At 35.7% G+C, this 27269-nt stretch overlaps 1 protein-coding gene across 1 annotated transcript in view; it reads right to left on the reverse strand.

Annotated features, from left to right (window-relative positions):
• Positions 1-24939, reverse strand: part of si:ch211-288d18.1 (USP6 N-terminal-like protein) — a 37844-nt gene extending 12905 nt beyond the window's left edge. The window contains exons 1-7 of the mRNA XM_051115247.1: positions 24761-24939; positions 10004-10077; positions 6602-6687; positions 4585-4624; positions 3595-3675; positions 3354-3461; positions 575-684 (exon numbers count right to left, since the gene is read on the reverse strand). Coding sequence (XP_050971204.1) covers positions 575-684; positions 3354-3461; positions 3595-3675; positions 4585-4624; positions 6602-6687; positions 10004-10069 — 491 coding nt within the window. The 5' untranslated portion in view covers positions 10070-10077; positions 24761-24939. The remainder of the gene's footprint in view (positions 1-574; positions 685-3353; positions 3462-3594; positions 3676-4584; positions 4625-6601; positions 6688-10003; positions 10078-24760) is intronic.
• Between the last annotated feature and the right edge of the window lie 2330 nt (positions 24940-27269).

A 27269-nucleotide genomic window follows, 5' to 3' on the forward strand; every position in this document is an offset into this window, starting at 1 on the left:
ATTTAAATTCTGTCATTAAATTAAATTCGCAACCACACACATGCGTCTTGGTACTCTTGCGAACGAATAACTGACACGGAAGCAAATAAATTGTTGAACAGAGTAATTATTTTTGTTTTTTTTTGCACACAAAAATTAATCTCATAGCTTCACAGCATTATGTCACATGGACTATTTTAATGATTTCCTTACCACCTTTCTGGGCCTTGAACGTGGTAGTTGTGTTGCTGTCTATGGAGGGTCAGAAAGCTCTCGGATTTCAGCAAAAATATCTTTAATTTGTGTTCTAAAGATGAACGAAGGTCTCACAGGTTTGGAATGGCATGAGGATGAGTAATTAATGATAGAATTTTCATTTTTGAGTCAACTCTGAGAAGAATTATAAGATGAGTGTTTTTGTTGCACATGTAGCAGAGAAACAGATCAGAGCAGAAGCAGCAAGCAATGTTTAGCAGAACACACATTTTGGCTGTCATTTTTATTTCTGTGAATTTTATGGCAGAGCTGCAGTGCATTAAGGCATATAATTAACTTTTTCATCATAGCACATTTTAATGCATGCATGTCTACTTACTTTACACCAAATCGATCCATAAACATGATGTGGTTTCGAAAGGTCCTGTTGATATCAAGGTCAATCTGTTTGATTTCTGGAGAGTACAGCTGGGCTTGCTCCTTCATTCTCTGTCAATCAAACAAATGACTTCATCAAATACAGATTCAACATTGACAAGCTACTGTGCACTGCAATATGACATTAGAAGACAAGCATTTCTAGATTTAATTATGTGACATCACACCTACAATCCTGAATGTGCTTATTCTGCTGACTGTACATTATTTAATTTGCTACATGCTGTAACTACTTTTATTCTCTATATACAGTGGTCAACATTTGAAGTGAATCAAAACCTTACATCAAAGCTGTCCTAAAACCAAAACAATACCAATTTTTGTCTTAGGTCAATTCTGATGAAAGGTTTTGATCCACTTCAAATGCTGACTACTGTACTCTACCACTCAAATTTTTAGTCAGTAAGATTTTTTAAAGGGGTCATGACATGAGAAATCAAATTTGCCTTGATCTTTTGGCATATAAGAAGTCCTAGTACCAGTAAAACAACCTGCAAGTTTCATAGCTTAAAACGTCCTTGACATTATAAACAAAGCATTTATTTAACCAAGCTGCAAAAACGGCTCGTTTGGATCTGAGGTGCAAGATGACGTCACCTGGGAACAAACATCTGCATAAACACTGCCTCCAGAGCAAGGATCGACAAATAGTCGAGCTTGTCACCATAGGCCCCACTCACTGGCGTTCAGTCGCTTAACGGAGATTTCACAAAGAAACATTTGTTGAAAGCGGTACTAAATCTGACTGCAGCTGCATCACAAATGATAAGTAAATGATTTGTCTGGAAATTGCCATTTTTTTAATAATAATGCTGTCAAAACACTCACATGGAATAGCGAGGGGGCATTGAAACTGTTTCCTATAAGGTTATCCAATCATAACAGTGGCCGATTACTGAGAAGAGTTAAAGGAGAATGTTCATGTCTTTCTTTCTTCAGATATAAAGAAATTTTGTTTTTTGAGGAAAACATTTCAGCATTTTTCTCCATATAATGGACGGATATGGTGCCCCGATTTTGAACTTCCAAAATGCAGTTTAAATGTGGCTTCAGATGATCCCAAATGCAGTTGTAAACGATCCCAGCGAGGAAGAAGGGGCTTATCTAGCGAAACGATCGGTTATTTTCATAAAAATAACACAATTTATATACTTTTTAATGTCAAACGCTGGTCTTGTCTTACTCTGCCTGGTCTGTTTTTTTTCCCCAGTTCATGACAGTTAGGGTTATGTTGAAAAACTCCCATCTCATGTTCTCCCTCAACTTCAAAATCGTCCTATATTGCTGTTTTACCTTTTTGTTAAGGTTTTTGATCTTCTTTGCATGTTCACTTTGCAAAGACTAGGTCGGTACTTCTGCAGTGATTTTGAAATGATTTTTGAAGTTGAGGGAGAAAATACGATTGGAGTTTTTCAACATACCCTAAATGTCTTGAGCCAGAATACACAAAGTTCAGGAACAGCCAAATGCATTTAAACTGAATTTTCGAAGTTCAAAATCGGGTCACCATATCAGTCCATTATATGGAGAAAAATCCTGAAAAGTTTTCCTTAAAAAACAATTTCTTTACGACTGAAGAAAGAAAGACATGAATATCTTGGATGACAAGGGGGTGAGTACATTATATGTGAATCTTTGTTTTGGAAGCGGACTTCTCCTTTAAAGGGCACAGCCCTTAAAAACAGATCGTTGAAAATGGAGGTTTTAAAATAATAATTTTTCCACATATTTTTTTTTTTTTTTCGTGCAATAAACTTTAACATTATAAGTAAACCTCAAGGAACATATTAAAATGATTTAAAAACCCATGTCATGACCCTTTTAATGTTTTCGAAAGTCTCTTATGTTCATCAAGACTGCATTTATTTCATTAACAACAGTTAAAAAGTATTATTGTAAAATATATACTAAGAACACCATCAACAACAAACTCACAATCACCCTTATAGAGCAATATATACATGGGAAAACAAACTACCAAACAAGACACAGGTAAAGAACATTATCAGTTACCTTGAAAACTAATAGGACATAATCAAAACCCAAGACATCTAAAGAAAACTAAACACAGGAAACACAGGGATCAAATGAAACAGAAATACATATCAACATAAAAGTCCTCAAAACAGAACATAAAAGTGACAAAAAGTTTAAAAGAACAGCACTTATTTGAAAATAGAAATATTTACTAACATTATAGATGTCCTTACTGTCACCTCTAATCAATTTAATGTGCCCTTGCTGAAGAAAAGTATCAATTCTTTAAAAAAAATCTTAGTGACCCCAGAAATTTGAATGGTAATAGCAAGAGACAAATCAAAATTAAGTATTCAAGACCACTTTGTAAAACATTTACATAACCACTTGTGCAAAACATGCAGTAAAGGATATCACCACCAGGGCACCTTGTTCAGCGACACGGTGGATGCTACAAATGCTTCTTGCTTGTAAAATCTCAGGTTTGAAGGTCTGAAAATCTGAAGGTTTGTTTTGCTTGTTTTTTGTTCTCTTCTATCTCTTTCCATGCCTTGTATCAGCCATCTGTCTGTTTTCAGATCACACTCTAATCCCTTTGAAATAGCTCTACCACAACACCACTCCAGTAATCCCACTCTCACCAAACACCCAGCTTTAAGCCAGTGGAGACTTGCGACTACATAGTGTCCACAGGTCACAGATGAATCTGCTAAACTGTATGCGTGCATGTTTTTATGCTGTACCTCATATTTTCCTGCATTGTCGTTTTTGACTTTCTCAACATCCAGTAGCAGGGCCCAGGCCTGTCCTCTCAGCTGTAGTGGAATGCCTTTATAGACCCTCTTCATCATCTGCACAAAACACCAGGAGTAAGTGCAAATGTGTGTGTTTTAAGCATCACTCTGGTTCTCCATGGAGCTACATCACAGGGCTCTCTCTGGTTTTCAGAGAAATGATCTCAACCTCTTTTAAGGTGAAGCTCACCCGGTCACTGTTCCTGTACTTGCTCCAGTTCTTCAGCATCTTCAACCATTTCTGCACCCTCTCAATCTCCACCTGCTTTTGCTGCACAGGGAAAAACAATGAAATCTGATGAATAATGATTTGCAAAAACAAAACAATAGATTTGATTATAAAGTTAATTGTCTGCTTAAATTTCATTATTTTTTCAGAAAACACAAAATAATCATACAGCAATCACCAACACATCAATAACCATAATAATACACACTCGAATCTTATTTAATAATGTACTTTTTTAGCCTGTCCTTGTGTTCCAAAACATTAATAATCAATAACAAACCCATACTTTAAAACAGTAGTGTAGCTGTCACATACTCATACTGATTTCAATTATTTATTTTATTTTAAAAGAATTAATTAAAAAAATCTGAAAGAATATGTCATCAGTGGTAAATGGTGCATATCACACATGCCTGTGTTACAGCCCATTAACAGACAGGTATGAGTATAAATATCTGCTACATGACACAAACAACCCTGTGTTTTGTCCAAGGAAGCCATATTTCTTTCCTCATTTGTACAAGTACTCTGGGATTACAGGCATTCAGATCACCCTGCTGCTATTAACATCTGTTCTGAGGACAGCTTTCACTCTTTCCACCCCTAGTCTTTAACCTTTCTGTGCCACAACATGACTGCACAAATGTCAGCTGGGAAATGCATCAGCCACCTCCACGCTGTGAATATGTCACATGATAGCACACCTCCAGACAGCCCAGCTGTGTCTGCGACACACTCTTGTATACTAAACGCTCATGTCTGAAGGTCACCATAAGCCTGTTTACAAAAGAGTCTCTACTCTGCTACTGATTCAATCTGTGATCCTTTGTGTTTTCTGTGTTTTTGTCTGTGATTTTACAAAACGCTATTTGAACAGTATATTCACATGCTGTTTGAATACACATCAACTGTATAGTATATTTATATCCTTAGTTTGTGTGTCTACATTACCTTTTCTTCAAGCGCACTGGGTGTGGGCAATTCTTCTTCACTGTGAGAAAAACAAATAGGGTTAAAAAAGTTAAACATTCCTGTTTGGCTGGAGTCAGACCCTGGGTTAGCCTCAAAAAAAAAAAAAAAAAAAAAACAGTAGACAAATGTGCTGTAATTTGTACCAAGGTTGTTGTCTAATTCAGACAAATTTAAAATCACAATATACACTACAATTCAAAGGTTTAATCTCTTACACTTACCAGGGCTGCATTTATTTGATAAAAAATAATGGTAGTACATTAAAATATCATTGCAATCACTGCTTTCTGTTTGAATATATTTTAAAATGCAATTTATTGATTTGAATTTTTAGCAGCTATTATTCCAGTCATCAGTTCTAATTATGGCTGTCAATTAAATGTTTAATCTAATTAATTACATGGTGTTTTGATTAATTAATTAGTCACAAAATAAATTTAACTGTGAAATACCCACAAAAGGTTATTTAAAGCTTTTTTTTTTAAATGAGAAAATGAGAAATTATCAAGTAGACATTACAAATTGTATTTTATTTGACTCAACATAGAGTTTATTACAAATAAACATTTAGGCTGCAACAACCTAACATAAACTATGGAACACAAAAGAAGATCATTTGTGAAACATCTCAGTATTTTTTGTTCATACAATGAAAGTCACTAGTAACCAATACAGCTTTGTTACCAACAGTCTTCAAAATGCCTTTCATGTTCCACAAAAGAATGGTTTAAAACGACATGAGGGTGAGTAAATGATGACAGAATTTACTTTATTTACATTAAACTATCCCTTTAATGTTATTATTATTATTTTTTTTTTTTAATGAAATTATACTCCAAATAAGAAACTAAATCTGCCAGCAGGTGGCGGTAAATGTCTTTATGAGTCATTAATTCATTTGATTCATTCATTTAGGAATTAAGTAAATGGCTTTCTTTATGAATGGGCTTTTGAATCACTGATTCACACGATTTGTTCAAAACGTGGATTCATTCAGAAAATAAACACCACTGTGTTGCTTGGAGATGTGCAACAATTCTGCTATGACTTCAAAGGTAATATGTTCTGTAAAACTGAACAAAATCACAAACATTGTGTTTAAAATATAACAAAATTATATCAACTTCTTATTTACTGAACCGTTGCATGAAATCACATTTAAGCTCATGATAAATCGGGACAAAATTAGCACGAGTGTCATATTGCTCTTGCTGCCCGTGTGATATTGTGTGATATATATAAATGAGACAAAATACATACAGGGGCAGTTTTTGCTCCAGTATCTTGAATTTTAGGGCATAACTGCATTTGTGGAACTGTTGCCCTGCATCATATTTGTAAGCAGTTAACTATATGAAATATAAGATGACGTACAGGTCTGGGGGTGGGGCCAGTGTGTTAACTGCGTTAACATATTTTAATCACGTTATTTTTTCGTAACTAATTAATAAAATTAAATAATGCGTTAAACTAATAACCTTAGTTCTAATATATTCTAATATAAAGAAACATTTCTTATTATTATAAGAAATAAAAACAACTGAAAACAGTTGCTATTTATTACATTTTTTAAGTAATTTTATTTTATGTGAACAGAACAGCATTTAAAATAGATATCTTTTTTTGAAATTCTAAATGCTTTTCCTGTCAGTTCTGGTCAACTGAATGCATCCTTGCTGAATCAAAAATATAATAAAAAAAAAAAAGTAAGTATATAATTTTTTAAAACAATTTTTCAGACACTAAACTTCTGAATAGTAGTGTACATTTGTAAAGCCCAATTCTAGGTTAATTTAAACTTGACAATCAGACTGCTTTACATGATTAAATGTGTTGATAGACAGTGCATGCTGATTAAAAAAAAAAAAATTGTAATGAAAGACGACATTGCCTGTTTGTTTCGGAATAAAATAAAAAATAGTTTTAAAGGCGATTTGAAAGCAAATGAACAAATGGTAATATGGAAACTGAGTGTTAGGTTTTAAGCAGGACTTACTGAAGAAATCCAAAGCGATCTGTGACTCTGTATATGCTGTAGTCTGCATCCTCCCAAGGATCAATCTGAACTCCTGCGTCTCTACCCTGAAATAACAAACGAATACGTCATCTGACACAAACAGTGTAGAGTTTATCAAAGGTGCAATAAATCATTCAGGTTCAGCAACTTTAAAATTTAGCAGTTCTGAATCAGATTTTATTTGCATGGGACTAATGGTGAAAAAATAATACGCTACCAGTCAAAAGTTTTTAAACAGTAAAATTTGCAATGTTTTTTAAACAAGTTAGTTTCTTCTGCTCACCAAGTCTGCATTTATTAGATCCAAAATACAGAAAAACATTTTTACTATTTAAAATAACTGTTTTATATTTGAATATATTTTAAAATGTAATTTATTCCTGTGATCAAAGCTAAATTTTCAGCATTATTATTCCAGGCTTCAGTGTCACATGATCCTTCAGAAATCATTCTAATATGCTGATTTGCTGCAATTATAGAAACTAATACTTTTATTTAGGGTACTTTAAATTGTTCAAAAGTGATAATAAAGACACTTATGATATTACAAAAGATTTTTTATTTCAGATAAATGCTGTTCTTCTGAACCTTCTACTCATCAAAGAAACCTGAAAAAAATTCTACTCAGCTGTTTTCAGCATAATAATAATAAACGCTCTTTTAGCAGCAAATCAGAATATTTGAATGATTTCTGAAGGATCACATGACTTTGAGTAATGATGCTAAAAATTCAGCTTTGAAATCACAGGAATAAATTACATTTGAAAATATATTCAAATAGAAAACAGTTGTTTTAAATAGAAAAAAAATGTTTCAAAATTTTACTGTTTTTGCTGTACTTTGAATCAAATAAATCCAGGCTTGGTGAGCAGAAGAGACTTTAAAAACATTAAAAAACCTACTGTTCAAAAACTTTTGACTGGTAGTATATTTGGTATGCTAAACTGTGATATTATTATACAATTATAACACTAATAATATGAAATTCTTTGTTAACACATTTTACAGTGATTATGTAAGCAGTAAATGCATTTATTATTAGGTGGTTTAAAAAAAAGGTTACATCATACACTAGGGCAAGTTGCAGGTTTTTATAAACTAAACTAAGAAACATACTGTATGAAACTGACACAGTGTTGCATATTGGAAACAAATTAAATGTCTTGACGTGGATGTTTTGACTAAATATCCACATTATCAGTGTGTACTTTGTTGACCTGGATAGATGTCATCATCACTTTTTGCCATTACTGATTTTGTCCCCATCCCACCCCAGTGATGCATCAGCTATTATACAGGAAGCATTTCCATTTGTCGAGCAGCTTTAATTTTGTTTGTGTGATATAAATGGCAGTTCTGTGCTGTAACTTGTTATTTTTATTGTTTTGCTAAGTGGTTGACGCAGTTATGGAAAGCGTCAGCAGCAATATTCTCTCAAGCACACAGCTCTCTGCATTTACCTTTCACTGTCCTGAGGCCTGCTAAACATTCTAGTGAAGTTACGCAATGCAAACAAATGTATCCCAACCCATATAGCTATGATTTTGACTTGTGAGCAGAGAACGTTTTAATGCCCTGCACTTATTCAACAGAATTTGCACCCTGTCAGTACAGCTGATGTTTAAAAGCTTTTCCAGTTGGTGTGGATTGATTCCCTGAGGGGGGACGGCTGCTGCTCTCCTGCCCTCTTCTCAACCCCACGGTGGAGAGAAGAGTGGAAAGCAAGCAGTGATCCGTGACAGACAACCGAGGATTACAGTCCCAGTATTTCCCAATTTCAAATGAATCTGTAAGAGAATGTCATGATGTGCCATGGTCAAATTGATCACCACGGTGGCCATTCACTCCACAAATACTTTGTTGGTTCAAAAAGCTTCTGTCTGCTGCCCTAGCACATAAAATTTAACAGTGTTAGTGTTTGCTCCCTATTCCCCCCCACCCCTTACACATCTTAGGGAGTTTTTCCTTACCACAATATGTATTACGTAAAAGCACTATACAAATAAAACCAACTTGACTCAACAGCCACAAAGGCCACAGCACAAGTGAACAATCTCCAGATGTAGACACTCCCTTGTCATCCAAGATGTTCATGTCTTTCTTTCTTCAGTCATAAAGAAATTGTTTTTTGAGGAAAACATTTCAGCTATTATCTTTATATAGTGGACTTCTATGATGCCTCCGAGTTTGAACTTCCAAAATGCAGTTTAAATGCAGCTTCAAAGGGCTCTAAACGATCCCAGCCAAGGAAGAAGGGTCTTATCTAGCCAAACGATTGATTATTTTCTAAAGAAAACTGACAATTTATATACTTTTTAACCTCAAATGATCCTCTTGTCTAGCTCTGTGTGAACTCTGTGTAATCCGGGTCAATACAGTTAGGGTATGTCGAAAAACTCTCATCTCATTTTCTCCTCCAACTTCAAAATTGCTCCTACATCGCTGCAGAAGTACCAGCCCAGTGTTTACAAATTGAACGTGCAAAGAAGATCAAACACCCTTTACAAAAAAAGGTAAAACAGCGATGTAGGACGATTTTGAAGTTGGAGAAGAAAATGAGATGGGAGTTTTTCGACATACCCTAACTGTATTGACCCGGAATACACAGAGTAAACGCAGAGCTAGACAAGACGAGCATTTGAGGTTAAAAGTATATAAATTGTAATTTTTTTTTAGAAAATAACTGACTGTTTCACTTTATAAGGCTGGGATGATTTAGATCCCTTTGGAGCTGCATTTAAACTGCATTTTGGAAGTACAAACTCACGGGCACCATAGAAGTACACTATATGGAGAGAAAACCTGAAATGTTTTTCTCAAAAAACATTATTTATTTGAGACTGAAAAAAGAAAGACATGAACATCTTGGATGACAAGAGGGGTGAGTAAATTATCTGAAACTTTTTGTTCTGGAAGTGAACTTCTCCTTTAAAGCCTTTAATGCTCACCAAGACTGCATTGATCAAAATTCAGTAAAAAAATATAATATTGTAAAATATTATTGCAATTAAAAAAAATGTTTTCTATTTCAAAATACTGAATTTTTAAATTTTTATGAACAGTCACATGATCCTTCAGAAATCGTTTTAATATAATATAAACATTTCTTACTATTATCCATGTTGAAAACAGTTCTGCTGCTTAACATTTGTATTTATTTGGAATAAAAATATTTTGTAACATTATACGCATCTTTACTGTCACTTTTGATCAATTTAATACATCCTTACTGAAAATAAGCATTCATTTTAATTTTTTTATTAGTAACTCATTTCCTAAAAGTATACAATAAAGTAAATAGGCAAACTTGAATAAGTTACAGTAACTGCACTAATTCAGTACATATCCGCACAAAGTGTATGAGCAAATAGCATAATTTACCTTATTATATTTAGAGATGATCTCAGCACGTTCCTCTGCTATCAGCACCTCTATGTCCTTCTTCATGTCAATATCTAGAAATACAGCACATAAAGAACAATTACTGGCAAGGAGAAAAATGAACACTGACCAAAAGCTGGAAGACAGATTTTTATGGTTTCTTAAGGGCTGTACATTTGTACAGATGAATATTAAATAGAGTCACTTTTTCCTTTGCAAGACAGCTGAGCAATACTGAAAAAAGTCCAGACTGGTCATGTGTGCAACATATTCATCATATTCAGACTGAGAAACTGGTCCAAAATCAGCTCTTGTTGGCACTGGGTAACCTGAGCTCTCATAATGTTTTGAAGATCCTGTTGGTCACATGAAGGCCTCGACTGTCTCAGAAACATTAGCCCCATGGGAACCACGGAGCCAAAAGAAGGGAACAAAGGTTCCCGCCAGGCTTCAGCTGTCTGAGAGCGCTGTGTGTCTGCTGAGTCTGTCGCACACACAAAAATAGAATTCAACCAAGAGAGTCACCCACTGCGGGACAAAGCGCTGCATGACACACCATCATGTGTCATATTCAATATTTCCAGCCCATCGCCAAATCATACCATCTGACATTTAAAACTTCAATAAACAGACAGACTAAAATCACTGTGCAAGTCATTTGCCCTCACCGCCAAATTAACAAAACAAGTGCATCTGTTGTGCTTGTACAGTACCATTGATGACACTTCCTGATGTATTTACACAGAAGGACACTCCTGACAGGTGTCAATATACAAATACAGTCTTAATTCTTCCAATCTGACACTTTCCCAATGTTTCCATCACTGTTACTGTTTGGGGTGTCACAAAAATACTGACAAAAGGAGTACAAGTGAACAGAGAAGCTGATCTGTGAGTTTCTTAAATACAGATGATAAGTGTTTATAGGTATCTTCAGGCACAATCATGGTTTGAGAGAGACTATGCTTCCATGGCTCTCAAACCAGCAGAACCACAGGAAATAATTCTGTGCTTATGAATTTTGTACTACTCAATGAGAAAATCATTTACTCAAAACCTCAAACCACGGTTTGTAAGACTGAAGAAAAACAAAAGACTTTACTAAGCAGTTTTACTGGCATTGTATTACATTGTATATCCTCTCACTAAAATCTTTCTCTGTCAGTTTAAAAAAATGGGTTACAAGGGTTGCTGAGGTAGTCTATGGCATAGCCATTGTAAATAATTAAAACATGTAAGGTTATACGGAAAATGTCTGGCATAACAACACTTTAGCGATCTGAAAAACTCCCAAACCCTCCAAATAATACAAATGATTTTTACAGAGAAACACAATTTGATGCGGAAATTTAAACAGGGTTTTGTAGTGATGCAACTAAGTTTTGGCAATCAAATATTTGAGTGTTCATTATTTAAAGGGGTCATCGAATGCCCATTTTCCACAAGTTGATATGATTGTTTAGGGTCTTAATGAAAAGTCTATAATATACTTTGGTTAAAAATCCTCAATGGTTGTGTAAAACAACACCCTTTTTACCGTGTCAAAATGAGCCCTGCAAAAATCATCCCATTCTGAGGGAATGTTCCTTTAAATGCAAATGAGCTCTGCTCGCCCCGCCCCTCTCTTCTCTCTGTTGCTCTGAGAGATTGTTTATTTTAGCCGCATTTAATGTGTTTAGCCGCAAAACTTGCTAACTAGCACGTTATTAGGAAAGGTGGTTGCAGAGATTCATAAAAAAACATACTCACTTCTGCTGTTGGTGAAGCTGGATCACGAATAATTTGCGCGAACATAGACGCATTTATGTAGATTGGGAGGCGCATTCCCTTCAAAAAGAAATGCCAATCACTGCATCTTCAGCGGCTCAGATGTCGGGAGTAAATGACGACCACTATGTTCATTATTACATCCAGCAACACAACACCTCAATCGCTCAATCGGAGATATTCTTGTCTAACTTACATCCCTCCTTCGGCATCGAAACAATGGAGGTCAGACTGTTACAGCTGATGTAGGACGGGTCTGAGGTAAGACGCTTATGTAAATCAACTATCGTGGGAGCGGCCTTTGTCGGTGTGACTCGGTCAGATCTCGGGTTTTCGGATCCAAGTGAACCCGTGAAGACCTCAGGTATAAATGGCAAGTTCTGTCATAAAACTCTAGATGGTACAGGCTGATGGGTCCTTAATGCAAACTGATGATATTCACAGCGTTGGCACAAGCTGATTGGTTCATGTTGCAAACACAGCCAATGAGCTTGCTGCTTTACATTTAAATAACTGATTAGCATTCACTAGAAGAGTTCGCACTGCACTCTGAGTTCCTAAAGCTCCACCTGTATAGATCTGCTATGGGTTATTATATATGCTAATTGTGCAGCAGCATTATGTCTACATAAATACTCACAACACTATCTGCAACAACAGCAATAACCAACAGCAGCGGCAATTCAGCAGCGTAGCAGATCTGTTCCGCCAAGACCAAATACATTAACATTGTCCTACCCATTACCATGCTAAAATCTTCAGAGAGTTGTCACGATAGAACTAGTTTTGTAATTTTTTGTCAGCCTGTACTCAAAAGAGTCACCTTCAAAGGAACTGATCTGAAATCTGAATAAGCTGGCCTTATCCCAAACTTACATAAATAAGACGTCAAAAATGTTCTTACATCTAACTGTCAGACACCCTAATTCACTTCCATAAAGGTAAGCATCAAAATCCTTCCTTCTCCTGAGGAAATCAGTGTTGTCATCTGTCACCCTTGCAGCAAACGTCAAAAGGATTGGGTTATGCAATCTATGATGAAACCCTAGATTATAAACCTCAAAACTGTCATTCTGAATGTACTCAGAATGCATATTTGCAAATATTTATCAGCATACATATATATCATGCTATAATTTAGATTAATTAAGAGCTATCCGACAGGTATTCTGTATTCTCTGAGGTATTTCCTCTCCAAACCTCAGTTTATGTGTGTTTTCTGTTAGTCTAATCTGTTAGACTCAGCCTAGCTTCATTCTCATATCTTATATTCACCATTGCCTCTACATACAATCCATCTCTGTACGCCTTAAAGCGACCACATCATACTTTTTCCCTTGACATCCACTTAAAATGCACCAACAATATTATCATAATGTTGTACATAATTTTCCAGCCTCTCTCTCTGACCCAGCTAACTAAATAAGGGTTTTGGTTGTTTGTTTGTTTGTGTGTTTCTTATTAAAAATAGCATTAAAATGAAAATGCTGTATTTTTTGGGTGAATGGCTGCACATTGTCAACCAAATCCATGCAGTATCCCACAAGGCATTTCCTTGTCCTATGGTGAGCATGTAACCCCCAATAATCACTACTACTTTCAACAGAATATCTGAGAAACACATTTCCACTGCCTCCTGTTGTGAGGTGTCAACAAGGCAGCGACAGATGTTTTCTAAGGGGCTTTAGTGACTGTTTGATTGATGATAAACGACAGTCCCCAAAAGAAGGGACAAAAATCCCTTAAAGGAACATTGTTGCAATATTATTTAAATAATAGTAAATATAGCATTGTGACATGTGGAAACTATCTGCTTTTTATGTTTGGGCTGCTGCGTTTGACTTGAGAATGAGAGAAGAAAAACTGTGGTTTCGTAGCTCCGTTGGTCGGTTTGCGTACCATCCCCCTTTCAAGGGGGTGGGGGTGACTTACTGGGGACAGTGATGAGCAAGCAATTCATACAGACCAGTAAGCTGACAGTATGCATCATCTGAACTATTTCACAGAAAATATACACATTTTGCTGTAAATGTGCGAAATACAATATGGCAAATTTTCCCACCGGCTTGTATCTTTTTTAGTACTTGTATATGTGGCATATCTGTGCACTCAAGCGAAATTTCAATAAGCCTAGGCTCAAAAAATGTGCCTCTACCTACATTTTTGCAATTCACAGCAGTTTCCAGCTTAAATAACCACACAAATTGTTTACAGAGCATAACATTTAATATAAACATATTTTTGCATGTGTACAACATGCCATGACCTAAAAACATTTATCATTGTTGTGTAAACATAATGTAATCAGCTCCAGACTGTAATCGTACTCCACATCATTAATATGAAAATATTAATAACATCTGTTAAAACATCAGAAGCCTGAAAATATAAAAAAAGGCACATTTATATAACAATACCTTCTTGTGATCAAACACAGAAAGAGTTCAGCAGCTGCTGAATTCATTGGATCAAACGGTTTAGTTTCAGTTTTTCCTGAAGAACAAGTATGACAGAAATTAGGCCAAGATATTATGTTCTTGCTTGAATGGAGACTGGGTGGGGTTTTTATTTTGATCGCTTGAGTCAGTGTTGAAGTTCCTATTTAATTCATCTGGACTTTCCATTTTAGGCCTGACTGCCGATCTCCTCCAACTCTGTTTATGAGACAAGTACAAGGGAAAATGTTGACCTACGGGCATAGATCTTACACAAGGTGCCATAAATAGCCATTTCTCTAGAGAGCCGGAGTCTAATGGTTGGCTTTCTAATTGTCTCAGCTCTCACTAGTATATGGAATGGCAGGCCTTTTTGCTGAGCGTCTTCCCAGCTGGATGTGAAACTCCAGGCCTGACCTACTGTAGGAATCACTGCCCACTGGCCTCCAAAAATACAGACACTGAGGAGAAAATAGTTTCTCACAAAATCTATGGTATCTTTGAGTGAGTGTTTACTTTAAAAAGTTCAAAACAGCATTAAATATTACAACATTACATGTACATAATAACTCTCATTAGTTATAAGTCATTAACATTAAAGTCCATATTCTGCTGTACATTACATAATATGATGTAATGTATAATGTTTGTTTATACAATGCCGCTCACTAATATTGGCACCCTAGGTAAATAAAACTTCATAATTTATCTTTTTGATCTTTCATTCAAAAAACTGAAGTAAAACAACTGAAAATTGGGGGGAAACTCATGAAACTTATGAAATAAATGTTTTTCTCCAATGCATATTGGCTACCATTGTTGGGTGACTGAAATTGTCCTGCCATGACCTGCCATGACTTCCTGTTCCACAGGATTATAAATATGAGGAACACAAAGGCCAAATGCCCTTAATCTTCTATCACAAGATGTAAAACCAAAGAATAAAGTTCTGATGTATAGAACAAGATTGTTGACCTTAACAAAACAGAAAGTGGTTGTAAGAAAATAGCTAAAGCATTAAAAATCCCCATTTCCACCGGAGATAAGTTGAATCTTGGAGTCAGAAAGCCTAAAAACATATATATAACAGCCCCTACATCACCTCGTTGTTTAAATGGGTTTCAAGAGAAAAAAAAAAAACTCCTGGCTCATCCAAAACAAACACCAGCATATTCAGTTGTCAGACATGACTAGAACTTCAAATGGGACTGGTTTCTATGGTCAGATGAAACTAAAAAAGAGCTTTTTGGCAGCAATGGGTTTGGTGCAAACAGGGATAAAAAGTCCCCCTAGCCAGCAGTTAAATATACTGCTAGATATTTAATGTTGTGGGCCTATATTTCTGCTGGAGGTCCTGGACATCTTGTTCAGACACATGGAATCATTTCTATCAAATACCAACATACCAACAGAAAATGATCCAAAACAAACATCAAAATCAACACAAAAATGTGTCACTGAGCACAAAATGAAGCTTCTGCCATTGCAATCTCAGTTCCCTGACCTGAACCGTATAGAAAATGAGAGGGGTGAACTGAAGAGTAAAAACATCAACATGGAGCTGGGAATCTGAAGGATCTGGAGAGATTTTATATGAACTCATCAGACATTATAGGAGAAAACTCAGAACTATTATCTTGGGAAAAGGACATTGTAATAATTTGGTGCCAATAACTGTGAAAAACATTTATTTCATAATGAGATTTTCCCCACACTTTCCATTGTTTTACTTTAATGAAAGATTAGAATTTTTTAAGATTTTTTTTAAAATTTTTTGAATGAAAGATAAAAAAGATAAACAATGCAGATTTATTTTCACAGCCACTTTTGCTCATATTTACCAAGGGTGCCAATATTAGTGGGGGGTATTACAGGCATTTATTCTAAAATGTCCATTTGAAATCCGTTTCAGCACATAACAGTGATGATGCATTTGTTGTTCACTCAGTTGAAGAATATTTTGGTGATAGAACACAATAACTTATATATGACAGTCAACATGAGTGGATCATTGTGGGCTGAAGCTATGAATTATTCATGTCAAGCAAGCATTCATGGCAAGCATACATAATAAGAGCGGTCTTCAGCATTTTTAAAGAGCAATATGCATATCCAGAGCAGTTTCAAATTTCAAAATTTACTAATTTCAGATCATTTTTCTGTGTCAAATAACAATTATTATTAACAATAATAATTTAACTCTAAAAACCATTGCTTTTAGTTATTCTCATACTAAAAGCAATGGTCTCTTTATTAAAAGTAAAAAAAAAGTCCTAATACTATTTGATAACTTGTCATTACATTTTTACAGTTTCCTGTCTGAGAGCTATAGACAAGAAACATCTATCTGTGTTGGTGTGGTTTTTTTTTTAATCAAATGTAAATGTCCCAGTCACATTTTCTTGGAGAAAGAAAAACGAAAAAAAAAAAAAAAAAAAAATATATATATATATATATATTTTTTTTTTTTTTTTTTTTTTTGGTTAACAATGTAATCAATATTCTGTTCATTAAAGCCAAGTATGAATCTCATAAAGTTAGTGTTTTTAAGCATTTTACATTTATTCCAAAATAATAACTCAAGACAGCAACAATTAAAACAATATATTTTATTTGTGAACTTGTGTTCAGCTATTCTTTTTAATAGTTGATTTTTAACTATTTTTGAATTTTTCAGATCATCAGTCATCAAAGCTCAGTACTGGTCACAGACATGGAAATTCACTTTAAATTTCACAAAACTGATTACTCACTCCACACAGAACATGTTTTCATGCCAAAGTTTTATTTTGATGTAACAAAGTGGTTATACATAAGTGTGTGAGTTGTTTACTTACTTTTAACTTACTTAAACATACTTTCTACTTAAATTAGTCTTTCGCTTAACGCTATTATATTGTAAATTCAGACTGATTTGCGAACACTGAATGTGCACAAACACAAGAGGCGGGATTTATCACATGAAGCAATTACAGACGAATATAACCAGTCATCCAATCATAACACAGTGGAGGCATTGCCTCCTCTCACGTGACTTTGCTCCATTCATTCTCAATTACCCCCCCACCAAACTCACCGCATGCTTTAGGGGGTCTGTTAAAACTCAAAGGGCTCAGGAGAGGAGAGAGACGCTGACTCCTGCTGTAACTTTACCTGCTGATGTCACTGTTGGACAATGATTCTTTTGAAAAAGACTGATTTATACACTTTTTTAATGCTGTATTTTGCAATATTGGCACTGTTTTATTTTTGTACTACAATTTTTTTTTTCTCATCCAATATTTTTAGGAGGCACTGCCTCCCTTGCTTCCTCTGAGGAAATGCTCCTGGCAGAAACTTAACTAAGTTTGTTTTTTTAAAAGCTTAATCACATATTCATTACATGAGTTTGGCGGAGCAGCTTAACACAATCACAATGGCTTGAAGTTGAATAGTTCTCATTCTCAAAACATTACACTTCACCTCCGAGACTCATTTCAAACTGTGACATCAGGCCTTGCTGGCCAGGCTTCTGGGTGTGCACTGAAATCTGAGGACCAAACTGAGTCTAGTGTGGTTATGGAAAGAAAAAAAAAAGACTACAGTAACTGGTTCTCTTTATGCATGAAAACAAAGAGGTCACGCTTTAAGCAAAGCCAAGGCTGGACGGTATGACGCTTTTTGTTTGAGGAAAGACTTCTAATTTGGATAATCATATAGGTCCGCTCTGTTGACATTTACTGTTCTGACGTGAAATGGAGAAGGTAAACATTTAGAGCTGGGGAGAGTAACAGTCATGAGGGCGAGAGCAGTTGTCAATGCTTGAGCAAGGACAACTGGCATCACTCGCACCGCCATCTGGGTGGGCCGTCACTGCCTCGTACTTGCTCACAGATGTACAACACTTCAACACACTGAGGGAGCCTTGTCCTGGCTGAGAGTCACACACACACACAGTAGGGGTAACACTGAGACCAATCATAATGTGGCAAGTTGTTTTGGTTAATGTGCATGAGTTCAGTGATGTTATTTGTTTGAGCACATGCATATGGCAGTGACAAGTGTTAACATTTGAATGACTCGTAACAGAGTAGCAGTATGCTGGAATAGTACCAGATCCCAGATTTACATAGAATATATTGGAAATTTTTAAAAAATAAACAAAAAAAATACAGTATATTATGAATACCTCCCTGCAGAAGTCTGAGGAAAGAATATATACCTTTGATGGAATACCTAATCATGGAAAGGAAATACTAATAAGAATCTCCAAAACCTAAAGCAGGCAAAAAACATCTGGTAACACTTTAAGTGGTTGAAGGAAGGAAATGTGCAATACATTCATATGAACAAAACTGCAATGAAAACTATGTCTCGTGTTGGAGCCATGGCCTAGTGGTTAATGCATGTGCTCTGTGTAAAATGCATTAACATAATGCATTAAGAGCCGGGGAGTGAAAACTTTTTGAATTTGAACATCAGGGTAAATTTAACTTATTTTGTCTTCTGGGAATCAAGTATCTTCTGCAGCTTCTGAAGGCCAATACTAAATGAAAAAAATAGTCAAAATAAGGAAAATGTACATGAAAATCTTCATTCTGTTAAAAAATGTACACCCTTGGCTTTTAATGCGTATTTTTCCCTTCTGAAGCATCGGTGAGTGTTTGAACCTTCTCTAATAGTTCCTCAGTTGTCCTCAGTGTGAAAAGACTGATCACAAAATCATACAGTCATTGTTGGAGAAGATAAAACACACAAAAATGCTGAAAAACCAAAGAATTTCTGGAACCTGAAGGATTTTTCTGAAGAACAGCAGACGGTTCAGGACAACCAGGGGACTCATGAATAACTATCACCAAAAAAAAAAACACAGCTGTGGATCATTCTGGTAACAACACAGTATTAAGACTTTTGAACGGGGTGATTTTTATAAATTCAACTATTAATTTTTCTTGTGGACTATGTGTAAACATCTTTTATGTAAAATATCTTATTTTTTGTACAATCTCTCTTATTTTGGTCAAATAATTAACATTTTGCAGATTCTGCAAGGTGTACATAAACTATTGACTTCAACTGTAAATGTAATATTAGTACAGCTGGTATCTGCACAAAATGATGCAAATACACCAGTATACTTGAACTTACTTATTAAATCAATGGCCCACTGCTATTTTACTTGGTAGTCTAATGTGCGATTTAAAAATCTAATCTTGGCTGTGACGAGTCCATATATCCAACTCCATTACCCACAATTCCTATTGGTTTACACATAAAGGAGTTAAGTGATGTCTGTTCACAGTAAACTGTGACAGCATCAGTGACCTGCAGTAACTGTCTCTTTGCTTCTATGCATTCACTGCACTATCCAGCATCAACTTTTGTGTGAGATCAATAGAGATAGCACACAAAGTAATCACTTCAGCGAATTAAAAAAAAAAAAAAGAGTAAAGAGAGGTCAGAGCCATAGCCTAGCAGCCAATGCACTGAGCCGTGTTGCTTATTCAGGGGATGCAAGTTCAAGTCTGATGCAAGTTTGAAACAGGGAGAAGAGTAATTTCAGCCTGTTCTCCCTTGCCATTTCCTGTCCCACTTCTCTACTGTAGCTCTCAATACGAGAGGGAAAAGACCAAAAATAAAACTTAATAAAAGAAAGACTTGAAATTAAACTAGCTGATATAATGAATCTCATTGAAGAGAGTGTGTTTTAATGTCACTGTAAAATGCAGCTACTGACTGGTAAAGCTGCGGCCATATGGATAACAATTATGTGTGATGGGGGTGGATAAAAGCTTATTATGCAATAAACATTTATTTATTCATTCATTTATTTATTTATTTGTAATTTACAATAAAAAACAATAGCTGGCACACAATAGCCACAGAGATCTACTGCAAAAAAAGGCCTTAAAGACATGTTTAGTTTAATGTGGTCTGACAACAGAGTAGATATATTAGCTCATCCTAATGACAAATAAGAGTCAGCATTGCGTAACTCAACAGCAGAAAATGTGGTGCCTAAAAACACAGAATTTTGCTTAAAGGGATAGTGTTTATTTACTCACTCCACGTCCTTCCAAACTTATATTCGTGTAGCTTAAGTACGTGCGTGTTTACATGACTGTGGAGCCTCTTAAACTTCATCTCTGCATGTTGTTGTGAGTTTGGGTTTATTACAACGCTCATTTGGGAAGGCAATGTGTGCTATTTTATCAGATTTGTAAGGTAAATCATTTATAAACCTATGCAAACACATAGATATACATTAATATACATTAATATCTCAATATGCGAACTGTTTCAAAATATGTTTAAACACTCACTGTAAGTTTACGTGTTTTGTTGTCCACACATTTAAGAAATGACAGAAATTACAGCAAAGAAATGGTCAAATATTAAAGAATAAGTGGACATTTTAATTAAATATTTTAGTCAGTATGAAAGGAGAAGTCCACTTCCAAAACAAAGATTCACATATAATGTACTCATCCCCTTGTCATCCAAGATGTTCATGTCTTTCTTTCTTCAGTCGTAAAGAAATTATGTTTTTTGAGGAAAACATTTCAACGTTTTTCTCCATGTAATGGACTGATATGGTGCCCCGATTTTGAACTTCCAAAATGCAGTTTAAATGCGGCTTTAAACAATCCCAAATGCGGTTGTAAACGATCCCAGCCGAGGAAAAAGGGTCTTATCTAGCGAAACGATCGGTTATTTTCATTTTAAAAAAATACAATTTAAATACTTTTTAATCTCAAACGCTCATCTTGCCTTTCTCTCCATGAACTCTGTGTATTCTGACTCAAGACAGTTAGGGTATGTTGAAAAACTCCAAACGTATTTTCTCCCTCAACTTCAAAAATCATTTCAAAATCATCCTACATTGCTGCAGAAGTTCTGGCCCAGTCTTTGTAACGTGAACATGCAAAGAAGATCAAACACCCTCAACAAAAAAGGTAAAACAGCGATACAGGATGATTTCGAAGTTGAGGGAGAACATGAGATGGGAGTTTTTCGACATACCCTAACTGTCATGAAGCGGAACAAAAACAGTCCAAGCAGAGTAAGACATGATGAGCGTTTGGCATTAAAAAGTATATAAATTGTATTATTTTTATTAAAATAACCAATCGTTACGCTAGATAAGACCCTTCTTCCTCGGCTGGGATTGTTTACAAGCGCATCTGGGATCGTTTGAAGCCGCATTTAAACTGCATTTTGGAAGTTCAAAATCGGGGCACCATATCAGTCCATTACATGGAGAAAAACGTTGAAATGTTTTCCTCAAAAAACATAATTTCTTTACGACTGAAGAAAGAAAGACATGAACATCTTGGATGACAAGGGGGTGAGTAAATTATTTGTAAATTGTTGTTCTGGATTTTCTCCTTTAAACAATGATGTAGTTAGTGCATTAAAGTGTAAAAACAGTCGCCCGGTTGTTGGTGCCCTCTGCAGGTCTTTGATATAATGCATAATGTACGTTAGTTCTATTGTTTATAATACATTTTAACAGTATTTTAACAGTTTTGTTCAATAAAATCATATGATCATATGAACTAATTATTGCCTCATTGCTATTATATATGTATTTTAAGTCATTTTAAAGGCTATTGTTCACTTACTGTAGGTCTGTTTTTATTACTACAAAAAATTACAATTATCTGATTACTTGATTAATCATTAGAATAATCGACAGATTACTCTATTAACAAAATAATCATTAGTGACAGCCCTACATCAGATATTGTAACAGTGTCTCTTCAAAACACATAAATCACTTGATTGACATGAATTACTTTTATGATGTCCTTATGAACTTTCTAAAGCGTCTAAGTTTTAGTGGAATGGACTTCAATGGAGGTACAAAAATCTTTAATTGAAATTTCATTAAAATATCTTCATTTGTGTTTTGAGGATGAAAACTAATGATTAAAGAATTTTCATTTTAGGGTAAACTAACTCTTTACAGGCAATATTTGTGAAGGTTTTAAGCAATGCAGTGTCACAACAGCAGGTTTTTATAATATGTGCTGAGTTAACAGATTGAAAAAAAGCACATCTCTAATGTTTTAGGACAAAGACTGTGATAAACAGATTCATAAGAATAACTAATCCCTGTGACATCAACAAAGAGCAATGAAGATAATGTACAGTCTAGTCTCAGTCCCAGACAGCACACCCACAGACCTCCCACTATCCATTCACTGCCTGTCTGATGCATATTGCACTAAGAAATGACTGAAATCACCATTTTAAATGTGGAAACAAAAAAGATAAGTCGCATTCTGTCCTCACTCAAAAAGTCATATTTCTCTGTTAAACAATTTTTGACCAGATGCAATGAGGACCAGACATTACACCGTAGTCAAAAGTCTACACACGTTACACCTATCATTGAACAGTTTATTTGTCTGCCAGATGAGCAGTGTTTATATTTAGTGGCCCATCCACCCATAAACACTGGTGTGCACGTCCATCTGAGTACAAATCCCGAGATGAACTCTCGACGCTTCAGTAATACTGGACACAGTTCAGTGAAATCTCTCTTCTAAACATCACTGAAAAGGTGTATCCCTTATTTTAAAACACAAGACAATGCCGCAATTTGAAAAATTAACCAAAAGATTATAAACAGCATGTGCTAATTCACTGGTCGCTTAAAGAGAGCAGAAATGTTTATTTAGTTATTTTGATCTCACCTCTTTAAATGAGATAGGCCAGTATGAACAGTATATGAGGGCAAAATGACTGTAAAATACATCTGTAAAGAATCCCACCCAAAAGCTTACACACAGATCTGTCACTGGCCTACTTCCATCTACTGAACATCTGTGTGTGGAAAGGCAAAAGCAGCATGATTTACCCCTAAATATGTGTGGATGTTTGTATGTGAAAAATAGAGAAACATACCATTTTTTCCTCTTATGGAAATACTGGAGATGTCTCTTGCTTTACTACTTTGTATTTTATTCATTTTGGAATTAATTTAATCAACTCATCAAATCATAAAATACACCAGAGCATAGAAAATAGTAAAATGTAGGCCATGAGATCAAACAATGCTTCCTCAATAGCTTCGCTTCTCGCAGTCTTTATCTAATATTGGCCAGAATTACTTTTGTTTTAATTTGTACAAATTTAAACATTCAGTTATGGTGAATATTCAAAAACAATTTACTCATGGCAGCATATTTAGATGTTCCAATATCTAATATCTCTGGAACTGAACCATACAGGGCCTTGAAATTTAAGAAGCCAAGACGAAAATTTGTTAAGACCTAAATTCTAAAAGGGCATTATGATATCTTTAATACTTCTTTTTTCTATGTGGAATGGTCACTATTGGCATATAATGCAACACAGACAACTAAAGTCAACAGACTTTAATAACAGACCTGCCAATCTCTTTGTAAAAATAACCTAATGATGCTGTCATCTTTCTAAAAGTAATTTTGCAGGTGAAAACTGTCATTCTGACCCCCTCTACAAAATAGAGAATAACTCAGTAACTATTCACCCATTAAAATGTAATAATTAGGCTTTCATCTTCATTTATGTATGCCTTTCACCAAAAAAATATATAAACAAAATGAAAAATTTAAGCCAGGTTGCACTCTGGTTGCACTGACGCAGAATGACCCAGCTGGTCTCACTGCAATTAACACCTCATATTCTGATTATGTAAATGTTATGAGTGCAAATGCATAACCAGATTAAGTCAATATTCCAGTTTCTACATTCTATTTATTGCAGTTTACAGTGCTCTTGTGTGTTATTTTTAAGGACACAACTGAGATTTAACGAATGAGTGCATTTCTTGTACCCCCAAATAATAGCAGTTTAATCATAATATTCTGATTATAAAGGAATATCATCTACAATAATATTCCACTATACTGAATGAGTGCATCTCTAGCACCTCTATAAAGTAGAATACATGAACCAGAATACAATAAACCATAAACAGCAAAAGAAAATGTGCTGTAAACGTGGCCGTTAAGCAAGAAGAATGAGAATATCAGAGTTGAAGACACAAAGGAAGACATCAGAGATGTGTTTGGAATATGGAGATTTCATAAACGAATCACCTGAACTGCACCAGACTGAAGGACGCATTTCAAGAGGTGTGATCAAGGGGGAATGTTTGTAAACAGCTTCGATTTAAATCCGTTGAAAGTAAAAGGGTTCTATGCTTTCTCTCGTACATTTTCATAAACCGATTCTTAAAATAACTACCAATTATTATACATGCATCTTGATTTAAGTCGACTGGACTAAAATAGACGACAAGACACAAATAACCGAGATGTTGATGCTAAATGTGGTGGATTTCAAATCGCTCTCAGTCCAGCTGTGAATTTATAATACATATCATACACATAATTATAATGAGAATCACCCAAAATGACACTCCGTTGCAGTTCTTTCTGTGGCTATATTGGATCTTGCATAATACCACTGTTATGGTATGCAACATTCAGGAGCAGTAAGAATAAACAGAACCGAATGCCATATAGCGAATTCATAAACAAAATTCTCATAAACGGGGAAAAAAAAACATATATATATTTACCGTTTATTGGGAAGCCTCTTCATTCCTTCGTCGCTGGAAACATGGGAGGTAAAGCGAAGCGAATAGCTAAAATCCCGTGGCGAATACAATAGCTGCATGTAACAGCATTGAGAAGAGCGCAAAGCAGCACGTCAGAGCGTACAGGCTGTAGCAGCCCGTACAGTTCGATCCTGGCTGGCAGCTGGTCACGTGACCTGCCAGTGAAGCTTGCTGTCCGCCAGGGAAAGATTGGACCTCTACTGGCAGGGTATGTCACGTGACAAGCTAGCGCCAACTATGGAAATGATGACTGTCTAAGCATCTACTGAGCAAGCGCATCTACACCTCTCAGCGTCTGAAGAATGTTATATAAACTTTATTCAAAATATCTAAACATTTGTGTGGTTTGTGTTGAGACTTAAAAGGATAGTTAACCTATAAAATCTATCTATATGGGTTTCTTTCTTCTAAACACAAAATAAGATATTTTGAAGGATGTTGACAACCAATCAGTTTTTTAAATTATTATTTATTTTAGTTTAGTTTTTTCCATTCCATGGAAGTCAGTTGTCAACTGTTTGTTTACCAGTGCCTGTTGCACACAATATCTTCTTTCGTGTTAAACAGAAGAAAGAACTTAATGTTTGGAACTTTGGAACTTAAGAGTGAGGGACAGAATTTTCATATATAACTAAAATGCCATGTGAGGTTTTTAACTTTTCAAATAATATTCAAGATGGCACAGTCAGGCAGAAAGACAGTCAGATGTTTGTTGTCAACAAATCGAAGAGAGAAATAGTGCAATGGTGCCCTCTGTTGGTGATTGCGTGATATTGTAGGATATCTGGTAGGTTTGACCTTAAGTACCCGGAGTACATTCTTCTTGGTGGGTGGAGCGACACATTTGGGCTATATTTTATGGTTTGATACAACAACGCGTTTCTAATGGTGTTGAAAGGTGTCAAGTTTTGAAAGAAATTCCTGGGTGATTCCTTCAATCATCATTTAGATGAGAATAGAGTGGTTTTATTAGAATATTGAACGATGTTTTTAAATAAGTCTACTATTTTAAAAGCTCGATAATAGTGATGTTTTGCATTTCATCGCAAGGCTCTCTCGGTGTTCACTGATGTACAGTAATTTAGGCCTACTGAATGTCCCACTTAGCGCTAGCTAGCTAGCTACCTACCTAAATAAATACATAAATACAAAAATAAAATAAATAATAAAGGAACTTTTTTTGAAATACTGTTTTATATTGCTTGCTCTTATAAAATCTCAAAAGAGAATTGAGAATCCATATCTCTGAACAGTTAATTTCTTGTTCACCACCCTGGTGAAAAAAACAGCATATGCTGGTAGGTATGTTTTGATGCTGGGATGCTGGGATGCTGGTTAGGTATGTTTTGGTGCTGGTTTATGCTGGTCCTTTGTCCTTTGCTGGTTTATGCTGGTCATGTTGCTGGTCAAGGACCAGCATAAACCAGCAAAGGACCAGCTTAAACCAGCACCAAAACATAACTACCCAGCATCCCAGCATCCCTGGTGAAAAAAAAAACAGCATATGCTGGTATGTATATTTTGATGCTGGTTAGGTATGTTTTGGTGCTGGTTTAAGCTGGTCCTTTGCTGGTTTATGCTGGTCATGTTGCTGGTCAAGGACCAGCATAAACCAGCAAAGGACCAGCATAAACCAGCAAAGGACCAGCTTAAACCAGCACCAAAACATACCTACCCAGCATCCTTGGTGAAAAAACCAGCATATGCTGGTATGTATGTTTTGATGCTCGGATGCTGGTTAGGTATGTTTTGGTGCTGGTTTATGCTGGTCTTTGTCCTTTGCTGGTTTATGCTGGTCATGTTGCTGGTCAAGGACCAGCATAAACCAGCAAAGGACCAGCTTAAACCAGCACCAAAACATACCTACCCAGCATCCCTGGTGAAAAAAAAAACAGCATATGCTGGTATGTATATTTTGATGCTGGGATGCTGGTTAGGTATGTTTTGGTGCTGGTTTAAGATGGTCCTTTGCTGGTTTATACTGGTCATGTTGCTGGTCAAGGACCAGCATAAACCAGCAAAGGACCAGCATAAACCAGCAAAGGACCAGCTTAAACCAGCACCAAAACATACCTACCCAGCATCCCTGGTGAAAAAAACAGCATATGCTGGTATGTATGTTTTGATGCTCGGATGCTGGTTAGGTATGTTTTGGTGCTGGGTTAAGCTGGTCCTTTGCTGGTTTATGCTGGTCCTTTGCTGGTTGATGCTGGTCCTTGACCAGCATAAACCAGCAAAGGACCAGCAAAAACCAGCAAAGGACCAGCATAAACCAGCAAAGGACCAGCTTAAACACGCACCAAAACATACCTACCCAGCATCCCAGCATCCCTGGTGAAAAAAACAGCATATGCTGGTATGTATGTTTTGATGCTGGGATGCTGGTTAGGTATGTTTTGGTGCTGGGTTAAGATGGTCCTTTGCTGGTTTATGCTGGTCATGTTGCTGGTCAAGGACCAGCATAAACCAG

The sequence above is a fragment of the Labeo rohita genome, chromosome 7, assembly GCF_022985175.1.
Source record: "Labeo rohita strain BAU-BD-2019 chromosome 7, IGBB_LRoh.1.0, whole genome shotgun sequence".
Lineage (NCBI taxonomy): Eukaryota > Metazoa > Chordata > Actinopteri > Cypriniformes > Cyprinidae > Labeo > Labeo rohita.